The sequence below is a fragment of the Aquarana catesbeiana genome, linkage group LG08 (assembly GCF_042186555.1).
Source record: "Aquarana catesbeiana isolate 2022-GZ linkage group LG08, ASM4218655v1, whole genome shotgun sequence".
NCBI lineage: Eukaryota > Metazoa > Chordata > Amphibia > Anura > Ranidae > Aquarana > Aquarana catesbeiana.
Genome location: NC_133331.1, coordinates 265027709 through 265050606, shown reverse-complemented (window position 1 = coordinate 265050606; position 22898 = coordinate 265027709). Strand labels below are relative to the sequence as shown.

Genomic DNA, 22898 nt, shown 5'->3' with positions numbered 1-22898 from the left:
GAAGCCAAGAGATGTCCGGAGCCTGATGTCAGACTCATTTCCAGCATTTTTAGCTGAAGAATTCTGTGACTCAGATAATACATGCGAGTGTGTTTCCTATTGTGGTTGGCATGTTTCATTAAATTAAAGATACTATACTATTGGAGGCTTCCTCTTTCCTTTATATGCTGTATGGAGATGATGCCTAACATTTAATCCCTTCTCATCCGGCCTACTGTAATATGATGGCCAGGGGGAATCCCTATTATGGGGGGTGTATAAAAATAAGGGGGCGCTAATAGTTGATGAGTGTAACAATAAAATACCAGTGATCAATATTTCATGGTCATTCTAAACAATACTGTACAAAATAAATCATATTAAATAGCTACATATAGTGAATATAATAAACTATGCATCAGTAAACAGCCAGTATTGTGCTCATAGGAGATATATTAAACACCTGTCTGCAAATAAGTCAAACCACACATTAGATAAGTCAAACCACACGTTGACTAATAGTGTGAGACTATCTGATCTGCTACACTCTCACACTATTATCTAAAAACAGGGATTTAGTTTGCACACATTTGCCACTTCATGGCACCTCAGTATTATCTTCAGTCCCAATTTGTGAGAGCCTCCATAGTAGAAGCACATGTATAATAATAGATAGATAAAGGGCAGGTAAGCCTGGAGGGAGCCCACCCCTACTTGAAGGCACAGGGGCACATTGGACAGTCAGCATATAGCACAGGCTGGTTGTACTGTTAAAATACAGGTGAGGTGATGCACTAGCCGTTGTGCTATATGCTGGGTGTCCAGTGCGCTCCTGTGCCTTTAACACCTTCCCATCTGGCCTATAGCAGATTGATGGCTGGCCGGGCCTTTCGTCCTTCTGAGTGGACATTATATGATGTCCTCTCAGAAGGCGCTGGTAACAGTATGTAAAAAAAAATTGCCATGCCTCTTACTAAAGACCTTGGACTGTCTATTTTCCAAAAAGGGGGCATTTGAGGGGACAATTGTACTTTTCTGGCATTTTCAGGCCTTAAGGAATGAGATAGGCCATCAATGCATCAGGATTAAATGATTTTCATCTATATACCATAGTTTTATGGACTTTCTTACAGAATAAATAATAAACACTGATTTGAGTTATTTTCACCAAGGAAATGTAGTAGAATACATTTTGACCTAAATTTATGAAGAAAGGTTATTTGCAAAATGTTAAACAACACAAACACATTTTTTTTTCAGTTATAAGTTTCTTTTTTTGTTTATTTAGCAAAAAAATAAAAACCCAGTGATTAAATATCACCAAAAGAAAGCTCTGTGTGATAAAAATGATAACAATTCCTTATGGGTACAGTGTTACATGACCACGCAATTGTCATTCAAAGTGTGACAGCACTGAAAGCTGAAAATTGGCCTGGAAAGGAAGGGGATAAAAGTACCCGGTATTGAAGTTGTTAAGGAGGGCCGGGTCCCTCCAGGCTTACCTGCCCTCTATCTCTCCATTATTCTACATGTGCTTCCACTATGGAGGCTCTCACAAATTTATAGAATTAAGACTGCGGATAATACTGGGGTACCGTGAAGTGGCTCTGCAGCTTACGCATGTATTTGCAAATGTGTGCAAACTAAACCCCTGTTTTTAATGCAAACTGGTAGACAGGATAATTCAGTTGGTTGCAGAATGGTTGGTAAGCTGGGAATTTTCTTTGGTTTTCCATGTGCTCCTTGCTGTGAAGGCCAGTTATAGGTGGGGGGCAGTGGCCATTTGTTTGACCTCCAATAATTATGAGCTTGTGTGACCTCCCTGCCAAACCTACAGCCTGTGGATTGGTCCAACTCCCATAAATATTCAGATCCCTGCCTCTATACCCCTACCTCCCAACTTTCTGAAATGTGAATGAGGGACACCTATTAGCAAAAGTATGTAAGTATAGGACACACCCTGTGCCACGTCCCATCTTAAAGGAGAATTATACAAAAAAATTATGTGGCAAGAAAAAGCACTTGTGGGTTTAACCAAACTATGCCTTTATTATGGCTTTTGGAACTTACAAATGCAGTATTTAGAAATTGGTTGAAATGTTTAGCACTGGGAAACAATTTTTGATAAGTAGTGCATTTTTTATATAGATCAGACCAAAATGAGGGACAATAGAGGAGGAAACTTTGTTCCGAATATGGGACAATCTTTAAAAATCAGGGACACTTGGGAGGTATGTATACACCAGGGGCGGATCCGGGGGGGCAACGGGCCAATTGCCCCCTCCGAGAATGTGAGTGGGCGGGCGGGTGTCGCTGCGGGTGAGAGAGCCAGCGGGCGGCGCCGCGGCTGAGAGCACGGGCGGCTCCATTGGTGAGCAGCTGTGCGGCTCAGTGACAGTGTGTGAGCAGCTGCTGGCCAATCAGGGAGCTGGCAGGCGGGGGAGCAGAGAGACAACATAACCGCCCAGCGCCCGCCCTGCATCCCTGCAGTTCCGCCCTCACTGTGCAGTGTGCAGGTAGCCGCGGCAGCAGAGAGATTACATCATCTCTCTGCTGCCCCTGGGGCGGGATGCAGCGCTGACACGTCTGCTCAGGATGAGCCCTTTGTGCGCTCTGCTCTCTCTCTGCTCTCCCAGCGGCAGCAGCCAGCCCATTCCTCCCTGCCCAGCACTGATGTCAGCGCAGGCTGGGAGGGGCAGGGCCGACACTCAGCGCTCAGCCCGTGGCAGCTCGGGTAGGTGGTGCTTGACGAAGGGGCGGGTGTGGCTCGCGTTCAGCGCTGTCCTGAGAGATGAGTTCATTCACTGTCACAGGACATAGGGGGCAGCTGCCAGCCAATCAGAGCGCAGTCTGGGCACAAGGGGGGGGGCAGTGGGCAGACAATCAGAGCGTGATTTGGACACGGGGGTCACCAGTTAAATAAGCCTGACTCTGGGACACAGCAAGAGACAGTTATAGCAGGCAAGTGACAATCCGCAACGTGTGGCATGGGACGTGGCAAGTGACAATCCGCAACGTGTGGCATGGGACGTGGCAAGTGACACGCTTGAGGCTCCCACTGATTCTATGGTGAGTTGAACCATTTCATTTTTTATAACAATGTAATAATAGTAATGCGCTTCAATCATCCTGACACCATAACAACCATGGTGCCATGATGATTGAAACGCTAACACCAGCCATTTCCCCGTTAAATTTACCCCAAAAAAAGTATTTTCTGGCAGTGCCCCTCCCAAGACTAGGCTCTGGATCCGCCCCTGGTATACACCTGCCCACTAGCTTCTAGAGGCTTCCTTGAAACCTCCAGAACCAGGGGGAGGCGATGAAGGCCTGGTCTGTAGAGTCTTCCAGCCTGACCTGAATCTAAACCCTGACCCAATTAACAGACTCATGCAACTACTATGAGTCAAGTACATTTTCCTACACCTATTCTAGCACTAGAGAGTGCTGCATAGAAAAATCCAACAGGCTGGTTATACCCAGGTCAGTCGATGGATAGACTTGGGTACCATCAGCCTGCCCATAAATAAATCAAATCTCGGCCGGTCCTGGCTGATATGACAGTTTTGGGGGGTCGTTAGCAAACTCATTCTTAAAACTATGGTGGAGTTAAGCAGCACAAAACCAACTCCCTTTTCTTGTTTAGCGGTGTGTACGTTTGATGTTTAGAGTATTTAAAGTTTTGTTTTTTTTTAAATCCTATTCGAAAGTGTATATAGAGTAAGGGTTAAAACCACTGCCAGTTTTTTTTTTTTTTTTTTTTTTTTTTTTTTTACCATCTGTGTCTCAGGAGATTTTCCTTCACTTCCTGTAGACTCAGTAGAAAGTGAAAGAATATCATTCCAATGTGAGGGAAATCCTTTCTTAGAGAGCTGTCATGGGAGCAAATGTTATCATTGGAAAATTTCTCCTCTATTCCTGTTCTTGTAGCAACTCGAAATTTTGCAACCTGGTATTGGCTGTAATCCCTCAGCACTCTATTTAAAAAAAAAAAAAATCTTAATCTAAACTCTGGTTACACTTTAAATACAGGTCCACCCTTACAGTGTAAGTCTAGCCCAAACTTTTAAATGTTTTGAATAGAGTAGAGAAGCCTTAAAACCCTTGTCAGGTTATTTTTCACTTATTGCGTGGCATAGTGGGGAGATTAGTGGGGAGGGAATATTTATTCCCTATGGTCACACAACTGGGTGGGCTCGGAGCGTAGTGCTCTGTGCCCCTGAGCCCACTCTTTTTTGAAGCCTATTAGAGCCTCCGGCTCTAATCACGTGCTTCAAAAAAAAAACCCATTGGAATCCATGCATCCGGCACCCCGCATGTAGATTAGTGGGCCGGACGCATGGATGGGGGGGGCGTCACCCCTGCATTACAGGCCGCTACTGATAGGAAGTGAGAAGTGAGAAGAAATCCATTCTTAGGGCTCTTTTTACACCTGTGTCAGTCTTTAAAGAGAGATCAGTGGTAGGTCCCTTTCAGAGCGATGCGGGTGCAACTGAAAGGCATTCAGGAGGGAACACTTCAGTTTTCTTTTCCTGACATCTGAATGCCTAGTGTTTGGCTTGTGGTTATGGTATGGCCCCATTCACGTAAATATGTCATTTTTGTTAGCAGTACTGTGATGGGGGATCCTTTTTGCCACACTGCAAACAGACCTCTGCCTCAAGTAGGGTGATGCCTAAACACAATCCTAGTTAAGGCCACAGGGGAGAGCTGGGACAAGGATCTCAAAGCAAAGGGTTTCCCAAAGCTGGTGGGTGATAGACTTTGCTGGTCCCTTGAGGTGACACTTTTTTTACAGTAATCCCATACGTCTCTTACCTGGGTGACACTTTGTACTTTTGAGAGAGACCGGCATTCAAAAACAGAGGTGGAAATGGTGACACAGAAGAGCAGCAAATTTATTACAAGTAGTAGAGAAATAACAGCATAAGCACCATTCTGTAAAAAATAAATAAATAAAAAAAGTAAGTCAGCGGTTAATTCTTATGGGGAATCTTTTAGTTTAATATATGCAGTATATGTCTATTATACAGGATGCCGGGAGGTGTCCTGGATGTTAGGTTCACTTTCCCTGTCATTTGGGTTTTGGTCCCTTTAGCCCTTTTACAGCCACAGCTGTTTTTATGTTTTTTGTTTACATGTATAAAAAATTATTTTAGGCCTGTAGATTAGGTTTGTTCTCTTTTAATGAGAAATCAGGAGTCTAGAAGACCCCTAATATCTCACCTGTCTTAAAATAGACTATATAGTCTGTTTCTGTAACATGTAGGCAACGCCAAGGATCAGAAAGATCTGCAGAGTGAAGGAAGGAAGAGAGAGTGGTAGTCCTTTTTCTGCAAATGTGGTATTAATAACTTCATTGAAATGCCTGCATAAGATTAGGCATTCTCTGGGGTAAGGTTGAAGTTTATCCATAAGAAACTTATGGAATCTTTTATGGTGTGTTTTGGGTGTATAGACATTAAATATGACTACTGTCTTCTTTTCCCAATAAAGCCACGTCGGCTAGTGGCGTAACACGTAGGGTGAAGCCAAGAGATGTCCGGAGCCTGATGTCAGACTCATTTCCAGCATTTTTAGCTGAAGAATTCTGTGACTCAGATAATTAATGCGAGTGTGTTTCCTATTGTGGTTGGCATGTTTCATTAAATTAAAGATACTATACTATTGGAGGCTTCCTCTTTCCTTTATATGCTGTATGGAGATGATGCCTAACATTTAATCCCTTCTCATCTGGCCTACTGTAATATGATGGCCAGGGGGAATCCCTATTATGGGGGGTGTATAAAAATAAGGGGGCGCTAATAGTTGATGAGTGTAACAATAAAATACCAGTGATCAATATTTCATGGTCATTCTAAACAATACTGTACAAAATAAATCATATTAAATAGCTACATATAGTGAATATAATAAACTATGCATCAGTAAACAGCCAGTATTGTGCTCATAGCAGATATATTAAACACCTGTCTGCAAATAAGTCAAACCACACATTAGATAAGTCAAACCACACGTTGACTAATAGTGTGAGACTATCTGATCTGCTACACTCACACTATTATCTAACGTGTGGTTTGACTTATTTGCAGGAAGGTGTTTAATATATCTGCTATGAGCACAATACTGGCTGTTTACTGATGCACAATTTATTATATTCACTATATGTAGCTATTTAATATGATTTATTTTGTACAGTATTGTATATAATGAACATGAAATATTGATCACTGGTATTTTACTGTCACACTCCTCAACTATTAGCACCCCCTTATTTTTATACACCCCCCACAAGCTCAAACTCTGCTCACCAAGCACTTTGAGGAGAGCAGCTTTTTGTTATATTTTTTAAGTTTTACTCATAGCGCGGAGTTCTTTCTTTTTACTTTTTTATATTTTTTAGGGATCCCTATTATCCTGGGAGGACATCATATGAGGTCTTCCCATGATCGCACCTCGTGTGTGCCCCACAGGCCACACTCTGGCACGATCTGTCACCTGCTGCGGATGACAGATCAGTTTATCGGCCTGCTGCCGGTACCATGGGATCACTGTAGCCAATCACAGCAGATCAAATTGCACACAATGAAAGGCTTTGATTCATGTGTACTATTGTGATGAGCTCTGTGATTGGTCACAGTGATCAAATGGTACAAGCAGAGCTAGTCACAGCTCATCTGTACCATGGGGTTAGCTGTGGCCAATCACGGCTAATCACAATAGTAAACACTGAATGAATAGTTTTTATTCAGAAATAATGGTTGATTATAACTGTAAAATTCACAGTTATAAGCAATCATAGTGTGTAAAAATACAAATCCTGATCACCTCCCCAGATTAGTACAGTGTTACTATGGTAACTAACGCTGTATCCTGGCCTAGGCCGACAAGGCCCAGGCCTAGGGCAGCACTTTGCAGGGGGGCAGCACGGAAAGAGTCCCCGCCAGCTTGCGCTACACTGTGAGTCAATTCTTATGGGTCAGACTGGGCTGAGAGGCAAATTAGTCTAGTGCCTCATAAAGCGGCTACACTGCTTCCGTAATTCAGGCAGCCGGCATTCCGCAACTTTAGGTGGGGCACCGCTTCTAATTTTGACTGTCCTCTCATCCTGGACCACAAACTTTCCTCACTGTGCTATATGTTTTCTGCTGCACCAGTGGCATGGTTATATCTTCTTAGTCCTCTCCATAAAATTATCAGAAATTTGTGCTTAAGATAGAACTATAGGCATCACTTTTTTCATTTTGGATAAAGTAAGCGAGGGTTATAGCCCGTCAGTTTATTTTTTACCATCCCTGTCTCATTGCAGAGATTTCCCTTCACTTCCTGCCCCATAGCTAAACAGGAAGTGAAAGGAAATCTATGTGAATTAAGGAAATCCATTGCTCCCCACCCCCCAGGCCCTCAGAACTAGTGTCCTCGAACTCAAAGGTGTGACCTTGACAGCAAGGGGTGGGTCATATTTAAATTAGGGGTGCACAAGTTTAGTCAGGCCTAGGGCAGCACAAAACCTAAATACACTACTGATGGTAACACTAAATTGCTCTGGTCACTGTATTTAACCACTTGCCGCCCGCCATATAGCAGAATGACGTCGTCGTCCGCAGGATATTGAGCCGCTGCGCGCCCCCGGGGGCGCGCGTCACGGCGATCGTTGTTGCAGGGTGTCAGTCTGACACCCCACAACACCCATCTAGGTAAAGAGTCTCTGACGGAGACTCTTTACCACGTGATCAGCCGCGTCCAATCACGGCTGATCACAATGTAAATAGGAAGAGCCGGTGATCGGCTTTTCCTCACTCGCGTCTGACAGAGAGCCGATCGGCTGCTCTGCTGACAGAGGGGGTCTGTGCTGATTGTTTATCAGCACAGCCCCCCCTCGGATCCTACCCAGGACCACCAGGGAAGCCGCCCAGGACCACCAGGGAAACCGCCCAGGACCACCAGGGAAACCAGCCACACTGGACCACCAGGTATGCCCCCTAGACCCCCAGGGAAATACTGATCTGTGCAAAGGCAGCTGCCAATCAATGCCCAGGCAGATGCCAATCAGTGCCCATTCCAATGCCTACCACTGCCAGTGCCACCAGGGATGCCCATCAGTGCCACGTATCAGTGCCACGTATCAGTGCCCATCAGTGCCACGTATCAGTGCCCAGCAGTGCCGCCTATCAGTGCTCATCAGTGCCACCCATAAGAACCCATCTGTGCAGCCTTTCAGTGCCCATCAGTGTCGCCTAACAGTGCCCACCAGTGTCACCCAGTGCCACCCATGAGTGCCCAACAGTGCTGCCTATCAATGCCCATCAGTGCCACCCATCAGTGCCGCCTACCAGTGCCCATCAGTGCCGCATGTCAGTGCCCGCTCATTGGTGCCACCTCATCGCTGCCGCCTTATCAGTGCCCGTCAGTGCCGCCTTATCAGTGCCCATCAGTGAAAGAGAAAACTAACTTATTTACAAAATTTTTAAACAAAAGCAAAACTTTAATTTTTTTCAAAATTTTCGGTCTTTTTTTATCTGTTTCGCAAAAAATAAAAACCGCAGAGGTGATCAAATACCACCAAAAGAAAGCTCTATTTGTGGGAACAAAATGATAAAAATTTAGTTTGGGTACAGTGTAGTATGACCGCGCAATTGTCATTCAAACTGTGTCAGCACTAAAAGCTAAAAATTGGTCTGGGCAGGAAGGTGTCTAAGTGCCCGGTATTGAAGTGGTTAAAGGAATATTACACTTTTATTGTTTCACTTTAAGCATTATTAAAATCACTGCTCCTGAAAAAACGTCAGTTTTTAAAACTTTTTTTTGCATTGATCCATGTCCCCTGGGGCAGGACCCGGTCCCCAAACACTTTTTATGACAATAACTTGCATATAAGCCTTTAAAATTAGCACTTTTGATTATTCATGTTCGTGTCCCATAGACTTTAACGGTTTTCGCGTGTTCGAACAAATTTTTTGCCTGTTCTCAAGTTCTGGTGCGAACCGAACAGGGGGGTGTTCAGCTCATCCCTAGCGCTGAGTATGTGCACTCAACTTCTTTGGTCGACCATGGCGAGGCCTGTTGATAAATGTTAAAATGATAAAAATTTAGTTTGGGTACAGTGTTGGATGGCCGCGCAATTGTCATTCAAACTGCGACAGCGCTGAAAGCTGAAAATTGGTCTGGGCAGGAAGGTGTCTAAGTGCCCTGTATTGAAGTGGTTAAAAAAAGAAAAGAAAAGGAATGTAATAAAGAAGAAAATATTTTAAAAAATTGAAAAAAAATATATGTATATATATTTTTTATTTATACTGTCCCCAGTCAGTGTCCCTGATCACGGCCACGCCAGTTTTATGATGATGCTGTACTGCACTGCTGACAATAAAAAAATGTAAAAAAAAAATTAAATTTCTTCATTATCCAAAAAATTGTGACAAAAAAAAAATACTTAAAAAAAACTCCCCATGCATCTTATTAAATACCTTGGGCTGTCTACTTTCCAAAAAGGGGTCATTTGGGGGATATTTGTACTTTCCTGGCATTTTCGGGCCTCAAGAAATGAGTCGGTACATCAGGATTGATCAGTTTTCAGATATACAGTATATACCATAGCTTATAGACTCTATAACTTTCCTACAGGCTAAATAATATACACTGATTTGGGTTATTTTCACCAAAGATATGTAGCAGAGTACAGCTTGGAAAAAAGGCATTTCAGAAACGAAGAAAAACTGCATTAAGATTTTATATTATTCGTATGATATCCAACCTTGCCCCTTTTAATAGTATATATGATATTATTTGAAGCAGTATACATATTTTTAGTGATTAATGTATTAAAGAAATTAATATATATAAAAAACACTTGATATTCTATTTATATAATGACCAGAATAAGACTTACAAGTTCCTGTTGGCATTGCCTCTGAGCTTCATAGTAATTATAATTGTACCCATTATAGTCATTATAATTGTACCCACTATCGCCATAGTAACCGTAGCACCGCAGGGTTCCCAAATCGACAATATTTAGGATCACAGCTACCATGCTGAAAATGGAGCTAATGATGTTCAGAGACAGAGAGCCTTTGATCTGTAAAGTGAAATCAGGAAGAATAAATCAATGATAAATAAGACTGTTTATGGTATTGTTGTATAACATTTGCAAAGTGTTAAAGCGGTATTAAACCCCAAACCAAAAATGTAATATATCGCAGTTTACCAATCATTAGATGTGGTGGCTGCATTTGTTTCCTTTTTTTTTTGTTATTCCCCCCCCCTGTGTTTTCACCTGATGATCTAGCCAGGAACACACTTTTTATTTTAGAGAGCCTACATTCTGGATGAAGGAACAGAGACACCTTTGGACAGCAGCATTGTCAGTCTGGAAGGTCCCTGAGGATGAGCAGGTGCGAGAAAGGTGTTGGGCGGAGCATAGAGCGTGACGTCACGTTGTCACGCCGCCATGCCAGTCAGGTCAGTGGCAGCGTTTGATGGGTCTTGTGAGTGCTTAGTGCATATACTGCCCCCAGTGAGAAGAGGATTTAAAAGTTGCCAGACCCACTGAGTGGATTGATCCGGGGATCTCAGATTGAGCTTGTATTGCTGCTTCATTCTTTGGCAGCACGTTCATGTGATGAGTGCCTAGTCTCACTTTTGGTGGAAGAAAGTGCACGATTGTTGGTGTAAACCTTTAGTATGTGAACTTCCTTCACAAAACATCCAATGGATGGAACAATTGTTTATTTCCATCACTATTTATCATAGTGGACTTATTTATTATACTTCTTTATAAATTAGGGCTGGGAAAATTAAGGATTAATTCCTCGATTAATCGTTAATTTTTTTTGATCAATCAAAATTTTTTTGATCAGTACTCACCTCTCTGCCGGCTTCCGGGTCTTCAGGGAGTTTCGTCAGAGATCTGGTGATGTCACGGACATCGACGTCACCGGACTCCTCCCCCCTTCCCCAAGTGCTTCCGTCTGCTAACGAAGGGATGGGGGGAGGAGTCCGGTGACGTCGATGTCCGTGAAATTATAAATTGAGGAAGACAGATCCTAACGATTTGATTGATCTCACTGGTCAAAGTATTCAGATAAACATCTATGTAAATCCTGGACTTGGCTATGAAAATCAACATATCTGAGGGCTTTCCTGGCTGTAAGTTAGTTTGACGATGAACTGACATTGATTGGTTATCCAGCAATCAAGAAACATTTATGATGAGGGCACTTTTTTTTCCAAAGAGCTGACACTTTGCTGTCTCAGCAGGTGATGGATGTCTCTGGCTCTCCATCGGTCCCCCTGATGCACAACAGTGCTATTTAAATAGACTGTAGGGTGACGCCGTAGCCCCGCCCCACTGAGGAAGTTCTGAGGAAGTTCTAAATGAACATAACGCGTACGGGGGAGGAGCTATGCATGATGTCAGCTAAAAGTAGTTGGATCTGTATGTGCATTATAATTAAAATTATTTGATTAAAAAAAAAAATCAATTAATCAAACACGAAAATTTTAATCAGTAACAGCCCTATTATAAATGATATTTGGTTATATTTACGTATACACTCCCGGACCACTTTATTAGGTACACCTGTTCAATTGCTTGGTAACACAAATTGCTAATCAGCCAATCACATGGAAGCAACTCAATACATTTTGGCATCTAGACATGGTGAAGTTCAAACTGAGGATCAGAATGGGGAATAAAAGGGATTTAAGTACTGTAACTTTGAAGGTGGGATGGTTGTTGGTGCCAGACGGGCTGGTTTTAGTATTTCAAAAACTGCTGATCTACTGGGATTTTCACACACAACCATCTCTGGGGTTTACAGAGAATGGTCCGAAAAATAGAAAATGTCCAGTGAGTGGCAGTTGTGTGGACGAGAATGCCTTTTTGATGTCAGAGGAGAATGGGCAGACTGGTTCCAGATGATAGAAAGGCAATAGTAACCTAAATAACCACTTGTTTCAACCAAGGTATGCAGAATACCATCTCTGAACGCGCAACACATCGAACCTTGAAGCAGATGGGCTACAGCAGCAGAAGACCACCCCGGGTGCCACTCCTATCAGCTAAGAACAGGAAACTGAGGCTACAATTCACACAGGCTCAAATTCAGCTGTGACATTCAGATGGTAGAGTCAGAATTTGGCATAAACAACATAAAAGCATCCTGCCTTGCTCAATTGGTACTAAGGGGCCCATGGTGTGCCAGGAAAATATCCCCCACACCATTACACCACCACCAGTCTGAACCATTTGTACATCATTTAACCACTTACGGATCACTACACGCCGATATACGTTCTAACTTTGAAGAGGAATATCGTTGTTATGGCAGCAGCTAGCTGCCATAACCCCGGTATCCTCTTCCTCGGCCGGCGGTCCACTTTCTGATAAGAGTGGTCTCTGCGGCGGATTCACCGGGAGATCACTTTTATCAGTGGCGGGAGATGGCCCCACCTCCCACCGTGATCCGGTGCCCTCCTTTTGACCCCAGATTTCATATTTAAGAGGTCCTGTCATGCTTTTTTCTATTACAAGTGATGTTTACATTCCTTGTAATAGGCAGTGTAAAAAAATAAAAGGTAAAATAAATAAGAACAAAAATTTTTTTAATGTGTCACTTTTATTACTATTTTTTTTTTTTTTTTAAATGCGCCCCGTCCCGCCTAGCTCGCCTGCAGAAGTGAACGCATACGTGAGTAGCTCCCACATATGAAAACGGTGTTCAAACCACACATGTGAGGTATCACCGTGATCGGAAGAGCGAGAGCAATAATTCTAGGCCTCTTCTGTAACTCAAAACATACAACCTGTAGAGTTTTTTAAACGTCGCCTATGGAGATTTTTAAGTGTAAAAGTTTGTCCGCATTCCACGAGCGGGCGCAATTTTGAAGCATGCCATGTTGGGTATCAATTTACTTGGCATAACATTATCTTTCACCATATAAAAAAATTGGGCTAACTTTACTGTTGTCTTATTTTTTAATTCAAAAAAAGTGTTTTTTTTTTTTAAAAATACGGTGTGACAGAAAGTATTGCAACAACCGCCATTTTCTAGCAAAAAAAAAAAATTATTTAACTTGTAAACAACAAATCTCAAAAAGAGGCTTGGTCCTTACACCACAACCTACCTGAGTGTTGTTGCTGACCATGTCCATCCCTTTATGACTACAGTGTACCCATCTTCTGATAGCTCCTTCCAGCAGGATAATGCTGGTTTCTTGAACATGACAATGAGGTCACTGTACTCCTATGGTCTCCAAAAATTTTAAATGTGCGCTGGCCCAGGCTTTCGTCAAAATGGCACCGGCTCAATGCTCTCCTCCTGTTACCTCACGCTCTGTGAAACCCTCTCAGCGCTCTAAAGTAAAAGCTGTAACACAGGAGGAATCTGACTCTGATTCATCAACATAAGCACCATAATTGACATCTTCTACAGACTCTGCTCATTCTACTGATTCTACTGGACTGATGCAATTTGAGAAAATGCTTCACAAAGCCATTAAAGTGGTTGTAAACTCTTTACAACCACTTTGCTACATTTAAACCTATAATAAGGTTTACCTGTAGCTACCCCGGATATCTCCTAAACCTGCATGGTTTAGGAGATATCCGCTGTATCTGCATGTGCATAGCTGCCAAATGTCCCGAAAAATCCGGTTCCCGTTTTTGAAACCGCCGCCGCCGTTAGAGGCCGCCATTTTGTGGAAGTTCAGGAAGACGGCTGGGGGGGGCTAGACGAAGCTTCTGCGTCGCCCCCCTGCCCCGCTCCACCTCGGCCCGCCCCGCTCCGCCTCGCCCCGCTCCGCCTCGGCCCGCCTACCCCCCGCCCCGCTGCCAGTCTGATATGGAAAGGGGCGGGGGTTCTAGGTGGGGGGGAGCGCGCGCACCGCTGTGGGACACCTGATGTGAGTGGGGGGGCACTGGGGACACCTGATGTGAGTGGGGGGGCACTGGGGACACCTAAAGTGAGGGGGGGCACTGGGGACACCTGATGTGAGGGGGGGGCACTGGGGACACCTGATGTGAGGGGGGGCACTGGGGACACCTGATGTGAGTGGGGGGGGCACTGGGGACACCTGATGTGAGTGGGGGGGCACTGGGGACACCTGATGTGAGTGGGGGGGCACTGGGGACTCCTGATGTGAGTGGGGGGGGCACTGGGGACACCTGATGTGAGGGGGGGGCACTGGGGACACCTGATGTGAGGGGGGGGCACTGGGGACACCTGATGTGAGGGGGGCACTGGGGACTCCTGATGTGAGGGGGGGCACTGGGGACTCCTGATGTGAGGGGGGCACTGGGGACTCCTGATGTGAGGGGGGGGCACTGGGGACACCTCATGTGAGGGGGGGGCACTGGGGACACCTCATGTGAGGGGGGGGGGCACTGGGGACACCTCATGTGAGGGGGGGGCACTGGGGACACCTCATGTGAGGGGGGGCACTGGGGACACCTGATGTGAGGGGGGGCACTGGGGACACCTGATGTGAGGGGGGGCACTGGGGACTCCTGATGTGAGGGGGGGCACTGGGGACTCCTGATGTGAGGGGGAGCTCCGCCAGGGACATCTGATGTGAGGGGGAGCTCCGCCGGGGACTCCTGATGTGAGGGGGGGCTCCGCCGGGGACACCTGATGTGAGGGGGAGCTCCGCCGGGGACTCCTGATGTGAGGGGGGGCTCCGCCGGGGACTCCTGATGTGAGGGGGGGCTCCGCCGGGGACTCCTGATGTGAGGGGGGCTCCGCCGGGGACTCCTGATGTGAGGGGGAGCTCCGCCGGGGACTCCTGATGTGAGGGGGGGCTCCGCCGGGGACTCCTGATGTGAGGGGGGGCTCCGCCGGGGACTCCTGATGTGAGGGGGGGCTCCGCCGGGGACTCCTGATGTGAGGGGGGGCTCCGCCGGGGACTCCTGGTGTGAGGGGGGCTCCGCTGGGGACATCTGATGCAAGGACGGACTCTGCTCGGACATCTGAAGCAAGGACGGACGGCTGGTGGCAGGCGACGTGGCTGGTGACACGCTCAGGGATCCCACTGATTCTGCATTATGGTGAGTTGAATGATTTCATTTTATATTACAATATAATAATAGAAATAATGCGCTTCAATCATCCTGACACCATAACAACCATGGTGCCGGGATGATTGAAGTGCTAACACCAGGTGTTTGGAGTATCTTTATCTGCTGATTGTTAAACTTTCTAGAATACACATATTTCTATTGTGTAGGATCTGGGCCTGCTGTCCCGTCATTTCCCTCTCTCTCCCCCTCTCTCCCCCTCTCTCCCCCTCTCCATCCCTCATTCATTTCAGACTCTAACCACACCCTCTAGAGCCACGCCCATTTAAGCCACACCCACAATTTCACATAAACCACGCCCATTTTTTGCCGCACTTGTCTATTTTTGCTAGGCCACGCCTGCTGACGAATGCCCCGCCCCCTAATTATTGGACAGCTCCGCCTACAGCCACAAAAGTGTCCCACATTTTTTTTTTACAATGTTGGCAACTATGCATGTGCTGACATCATGGGCACATGCACACTGAAGCAATGGCATGTACGTGCCGTTGCTCCAGTGAGTGTGCTGTTACCGGCGGCTCCCGCATGCATGCGCGGGAGTGACGTAATTGCGGCTCCGGCACATCACAGCGCCGAAGCCCGCGATGCCTGGAAGTAACTCCAGTAGCGATGTCGCCGGCTGGAGCGGTGTACGAGGACCGCTGCGGGGGCTTCAATCTAAGGTAAGTAATTCAAAATGAGCTAGTATGCTATGCATACTAGCTCATTATGCCTTTGTCTTGCAGGTTTTTTTTTTTTTTTTTTTTTTGATCTTGGGTTTACAGCCACTTTAAACAGACTTCAGATCATATTACAGACAGTCTGACTAGGGAAATCAGAGAATTGGGCCAACACACTGCTAACCTTGAGATGAGGGTTGATGAACTGGAAAATAGCACACTAGCCTATATGATTGAAATTGAAAATCTCAAAGAGGAAAATTTAGTCCTCCAATCCCATTTAGAGGATTATGAAAATAGGGCCCGGCGTTCTAACATATGTATTCGTGGGATTCCTGAATCTGTCACTGATTTACAAGCTACCATGCTGGCCCTATTTCAAGAACTACAGCCATCTATACCAGTCAAATGAATGGAAATGGACAGGGTTCCTAGAGCCCTCACACCACGTAAAGCTGATGGAGCGTTGCGTGATATATTCGCCAAATTTCACTATTTTCGCACCAAAGAACCACTCCTGGCTGCAGCTAGAGTGAACGATACGCTGACCTTCCAGGTACATACTTATCAGCTATTTGCTGACCTCTCCCTGCTCACTATTTCTAAAAGACAGGCTTTAAAGCCTCTTCACCAAGTTCTACAGCGACATCAAATCGCATATCAATGGGGTTTCCCGTTTTCAATTTGTTTCACACACCAAGGGTCTAAATATGTCTGCAGTTCTGCTGAAGAACTCTAGTCTTTCTTACAAGACATGCAGCTTTTAGAACGCCCTCTCAACCAAAATAGCATGCAAAGTCGATTAGCCCCCCACTCTCTGCAAACACCAACGGCTAATGGAAGTGATAGAAGTCGCCAGGGGCAATCAAAGCATGGTCGTTTTGGGCTCTCGATGGCTTTGTTCTGGCACAGCGACCAGCTTTACTTTATTACATAGCCTTGTGCTATTTCTTTTTATTGTTATATTTGATGCTTTATCTTACGCGGTTGCTCCTTACTTATATTTATGCTCCCCCTCTTGGGCTTTTATAGCACATTTCTAGGGACGTAGTTATCAACTTTCTATATGTATTATATTTTTATTGTTGGCAGTGCTCCCTTTAGAGGAGTCTTTGTGCCCCCAGTTAGCTACCCTCAGATCATCATTAATATTATGTGGATATCAGACGGTAGCACTTTGGCCTCTGGTGTACGCCCTTTGTGTTTTGTCCTTCTCTCTCTATACCATATTTCAAATTTTACGAGAGATAGTCCTCCTTCCTTCTTTCCTACCTTTTTTACTGCGGTAGTCGCAGTCCCATTATATATTGTTAAATCATCTGTTATTCAGTTCATAACATCATTATTATGACCCGCTAAATGTTTTGACCTTAAATGTCCAAGGTCTTAATATACCATATAAATGTACCAAGGCATTTCACTGTTTTGCTGCAGCCAAAAGCCATATTGTTTGTCTACAAGAGACTCATTTTACGGCTCGAGCCACCCCCCTATTTTTTAGTACCTTTTATCCACAAGTATTTACAGCCTCAGCAGCTATTAAACAACGAGGGGTTCTTATAGCTTCCCACCGTACAACCCCATTTGTACCAACATCTGAACTTAAAGGAATATTACACTTTTATTGTTTGACTTTAAGCATTATTAAAATCACTGCTCCTGAGAAAACGTCTGTTTTTAAAACTTTTTTTTGCATTGATCCATGTCCCCTGGGGCAGGACCCAGGTCCCCAAACACTTTTTATGACAAAAACTTGCATATAAGCCTTTAAAATTAGCACTTTTGATTATTCATGTTCGTGTCCCATAAACTTTAACGGTGTTCGCGTGTTCGAACTATTTTTTTGCCTGTTCTCAAGTTCTGGTGCGAACCGAACAGGCGGGTGTTCGGCTCATCCCTAACGCTGACTATGTGTCCTCAACTTCTTTGGTAGACCATGGCGAGGCCTGTGCTGAGTGGAACCTGTCCTGTTAAACCGCTGTGTGGTCTTGGCCACCATGCTGCAACTCAGTTTCAGGGTCTTGGCAATCTTCTTATAGCATAGGCTACATTGCTTCATGTGAAGCAACAATTCTTTTTTTCAGATTCTCAGAGAGTTCTTTGCCATGAGGTGCCATGTTGAACTTCCAGTGACCAGTATGAGGGAGTGAGAGCAATAACACCAAATTTAACACACCTACTCCCCATTCACACCTGAAACATTGTAACACTAATGAGTCACATGACACCGGGGAAGGAAAATAGCTAATTGGGTCCAATTTGGAAATTTTCACTTAGGGGTGTACTCACTTTTGTTTCCAGCGGTTTAGACATTAATGGCTGTGTGTTGAGTTATTTTGAGGGGACAGCAAATTTACACTGTTATACAAGCTGTACACTCACTACTTTACATTGTAGCAAAGTGTCATTTATTCAGTGTTGTCACATGAAAAGATAATATAAAATATTTACAAAAATGTGAGGGGTGTACTCACTTTTGTGAGATAATGTATGTAATTATGTTCTACATATCAGAGGGCTCTGCTTCAATTCTTTATAAACAAATTCTAGCTAGTTTTGATACTAGTCCCCTCCCTATATTTCTAAATGGGAACAAGATCTAAACCACTCATTCGATGATATTGAATTGTCCAGTATATGGTTAGCCACTAAATCTGTTTCCTCTAATGTTGTTGCTGTGGAAACAAATGATAAGGTGCTTTCTCGTGGGTATTTAGTTCCTGCTAGGATATCGAAATATGCTCCTGATTACCCTGTGGCTTGTTTTGTTCAGATCCTGGCACCCAACTCCATATATGGTGGGATTGTCCAATAGCCCAAAAATTTTGGAAGGCAGTTTTTGATTTAGCTTCTAAAGTGTTCGAAACTTCCATACAACCTAATCCTGCTTTAGCTCTTTTGAATCTAAAACCAGACGGAATTACACAGAATCAATTTTGCCTTCTTTTACAGCTCTTAACAGCAGCCAAACAAACCATAGCTAAGGCATGGAAAAATCTGATTGTAGCCAACACCATTCACAGAACCAATAATCGGATCTGCAAATTTGAAAAACTTTGCTTACCTTGGGTTAAACATTGTTTACCTCCAAACTTTGATGACACTTTACTATTTCCATGGTAATAATACTTCATTTACCCTTTCATCACCCTTCATTTGGTTGAAGCTGCACTACCTCTATCAAATTTACCACTTACTACCGCTGTATTTCTTCCCTTTTCTTTACTTCTTTTATTCTCTTACTCCTTTTTCATGACCCTTTCCCTTTTATCAGTTCTTATGTGGTACTCACAGGGTTGTTCCCCAGACCCATTGAAATGTACTTTTGCTTTACTGATTTGTTAATTACCTTGTTTTTAATCAGACAGGCAGTCAACAATCTACCTTTCTTTTTCTTTTCAATTATATGACATTTTTGACATTTGACTTTGATGGTCTATTTGATGCTTATCCCTTTCATGCCTAAGCCTATTTCTGACATTTGTTGCTTACAAGTTAAAATCCATATTTTTTGCTAGAAAATTACTTAGAACCTCCAAACATTATATATATATTTTTTAGCAGAGACCCTAGAGAAAAAAATGGCGATTGTTGCAATATTTTATGTCATTTCAAACGCAATTTTTAGGAAAAAAGACACTTTCATCTATTAAAAAAAATGAAAACAGTAAAGTTAGCCCAGTTTTTTGGTATAGTGTGAAAGATGATTTTACAGCGAGTAAAAACCTAACATGTCATGCTTTGACATTGAGCACACTTGAGGAATGGAGACAAACTACGGTACCTAAATATCTCCATAGGCAATGGTGTCCCCGGGGGGCCCTGACCCCCCCCAACATTATGCTGTGCCCCACCATGTGCCCCCCCAATAAATTTTTTTTTTTTACAAAAAGGCAATGTCTTTTTGTTTGCATTCATAGTGGATGTGCCACATCTTACTGCTGGAGTAACACAGTCTCTATTGCGGGTGATTCCTCCCCCCTCCCTCTGCTCGCTGACACTGCATAATGCAAGCGCTCACACAACCACGGCCGCCCGATCTGCTCCTTCCCCTGCATCCTCATTGGCAGAGAGAAGAGCGAGTTGCAGGAAGGACTCCACCAGGACTCTGTTACTGAAAAAACAGACAGATTTTTCCCGTCCTTAGGACAGGAGAACCAGCCTGTAAATTCCAAGAGATGCCAGACCAGCGCTGTCAATAGCAGGGGCAGGACAGCAAGAGGAGGCTGGGGAACCCCACAGTGGCAGAACACCAGGGCTCGGAGGCAAGACAACCTTTGCAACCCTGATAGTTCTCCCACTGCTTTGGACCCTTATATTTTCTTGGTATGCTGGTGACTAGGGATGAGCCGAACACCTCCCGGTTCGGTTCGCACCAGAACCCGCGAACGGACCGAAAGTTCGCACGAACGTTAGAACCCCATTGACGTCTATGGGACTCGAACGTTCGAAATCAAAAGTGCTCATTTTAAAGGCTAATTTGCATGGTATTGTCCTAAAAAGGGTTTGGGGACCCGGGTCCTACCCCAGGGGACATGTATCAATGCAAAAAAAACTTTTAAAAACGGCCGTTTTTTCGGGAGCAGTGATTTTAATGATGCTTAAAGTAAAAAAAAAAAAGTGAAATATTCCTTTAAATATCGTACCTGGGGGGTGTCTATAGTATGCCTGTAAAGTGACGCGTGTTTCCCATGTTTAGAACAGTCCCTGCACCAAATGTCATTTTTAAAGGAAAAAATCTCATTTAAAACTGCTTGCGGGTTTAATGTCATGTCGGGTCATGGCAATATGGATGAAAATCAGTGAGACAAACGGCATGGGTACCCCCCAGTCCATTACCAGGCCCTTTGGGTCTTGTATGGATATTAAGGGGAACCCCGCACCCAAATTAAAATAAGGAAAGGTGTGGGGCCACCAGGCCCTATATACTCTGAACAGCAGTATACAGGCGGTGCAAACAAGACAGGGACTGTAGGTTTGTTGTTAAGTAGAATCTGTTTGTAATTTTGAACATTTTTAACGTGTTTAGCTCCAGCCAAAAAATCTTTTCTAAGCTTTTTGGAAAACATAGGGAAGGGTTATCACCCCTGTGACATTTGTTTTGCTGTCTTTCCTCCTCTTCAGAAGATTTCACCTCACTTTTTTGTCCCAATGAAAAATGTTTTTTGAAAATTTGGTTTTTTTTGTGGAACAAGGATTGGAAAGCATCAGTGGAAAGGAGAAATTGTTTTCCCATATTAACTCTTACAGGAGAGAATTTCCCTTCCTAGGGGTAGATTTCATCTCACTTCCTGTTGTCTCCTTCCGTTTGCAAGTAGGAGTCGTTTGTAAGTTAGATGTTTGAAAGTAGGGTCCTGCCCTATATACTCAGCAGAAATTTGGGCCTTAGGTGTTGCTGTGGCCACAACACTGTAAGCCCTCACAGGGCCCTGCTGTGAAATATTAGATCAAGAATTGTAATTACATGCCCCTGTTGAACAGGAGCTGAAAAATTAGGCCTTAGGCACTGGTGCTGGTGCCACAACACTGCAACCCCTCACAGACACTCTAGTTGGAACGCAGGAACGAGCCCCGCTGCAAATTATTGCTTCAAAAATTGTAATTACACGCCCCTGTTAGACAGGGGCAGAAAAATTGGGCCTTAGGCACTGGTGCTGGTGCCACAACACTGCAACCCCTCACAGACACTCTAGTTGGAACGCAGGAACGAGCCCTGCTGCAAAGTATTGCATCAAAAATTGTAATTACACGCCCCTGTTAGACAGGGGCAGAAAAATTGGGCCCTAGGCACTGGTGCTGGTGCCACAACACTGCAACCCCTCACAGACACTCTAGTTGGAATGCAGGAACGAGCCCTGCTGCAAAGTATTACATCAAAAATTGTAATTACACGCCCCTGTTAAACAGGGGCTGAAAAATTGTGCCTTAGGCACTGGTGGTGGCGCCCAGAACCAAAAATGTTCTTACAAGCTATCAGCGTGATGATTGAGGAGGAAGAGGATAATTACTCAGGGATAGTCACTCAGCATCAGCATAGGCAGTCTTTGAAGGGATCTGAGATTTCAAAAAAAATTATTCGGTTACATCAGCATCAGGTGCTTGGTAGCTGGTGGTGATCCAAGACTCATTCATTTTTATGAAGGTCAGCCGATCGACCGAGTCGGTGGACAGACGCACCCTGTGATCGGTTACCACGCCTCCAGCAGCACGGAATGTGCGTTCCGAAAGAACGCTGGATGCAGGACAGGCCAGTAGCTCAATTGCATACTGTGCAAGCTCTGGCCAGTGATCCATCCTCAAGACCCAGTAACCCAGAGGATTTTCGGTGGGAAAGGTGTCCAAGTCTGATCTTGCCCCTAGGTATTCCTGCACCATGTAAAACAGACGCTGGCGATGGTTGCTGGAACCGATCATACCTTGGGGCTGCGGACCAAAAAATTGTCTGAACGCATCGGTCAGACGGCCACCTTCTCCACCGCTCCTTCTTTGACTGACCGAAGCCTCAGCAACACGTTGTCCAGAAACAGGAGTTTGTAACCTCCCAGTCTCTGGGAACGCGTTGCACAGACCTTTCTGCAAGGCCTCCCGAAGATGTTTCATCCTCTGCTCCCTCTGCGATGGCAAGATAAGGTCCGCAACCTTACCCTTGTAACGTGGATCAAGGAGGGTTGCCAGCCAGTATTGGTCCTTCTCCTTGATACCACGAATACGAGGATCCTTACGCAGGCTTTGCAGGATCAGGGAGGCCATGCAGCGTAGGTTTGCTGAGGCATTCGGTCCGGAGTCCTCTGGGTCACTAAGAACGACATGGTCCGCAGCCACCTCCTCCCAGCCACGTACAAGTCCATGTGTTTCTTGGGACTGATCCCTTAAAGACTGCTGCTGATGCTGAGTGCCAGGCTCCACCTCCATACTGACACAATCTTCCTCCTCCTCCTCTTCCTCCTCGTCCTCTTCCTGTATGATCAGCGGGCACGCAGGAACACTGTCTGGATAAAGGGGGCCTTGAGAGCTAAGGAAGTCCTCCTCTTCCTGCCTCTGTTCTGCCTCAAGTGCCCTGTCCATTATTCCACGCAGCGTGTGCTCCAACAGGTGGACAAGGGGGACAGTGTCACTGATGCATGCACTGTCACTGCTCACCATCCTCGTGGCCTCCTCGAATGGTGACAGGACAGTGCATGCATCCC

General features: G+C 44.8%; 1 protein-coding gene across 1 annotated transcript in view; it reads right to left on the bottom strand.

The window, feature by feature from the left end:
- LOC141106404 (membrane-spanning 4-domains subfamily A member 4D-like) overlaps nt 1-22898 on the bottom strand; it is a 114437-nt gene that overhangs the window by 8917 nt on the left and 82622 nt on the right. The window contains exons 5-6 of the mRNA XM_073597165.1: nt 9866-10054; nt 4798-4917 (exon numbers count right to left, since the gene is read on the bottom strand). Coding sequence (XP_073453266.1) covers nt 4798-4917; nt 9866-10054 — 309 coding nt within the window. The remainder of the gene's footprint in view (nt 1-4797; nt 4918-9865; nt 10055-22898) is intronic.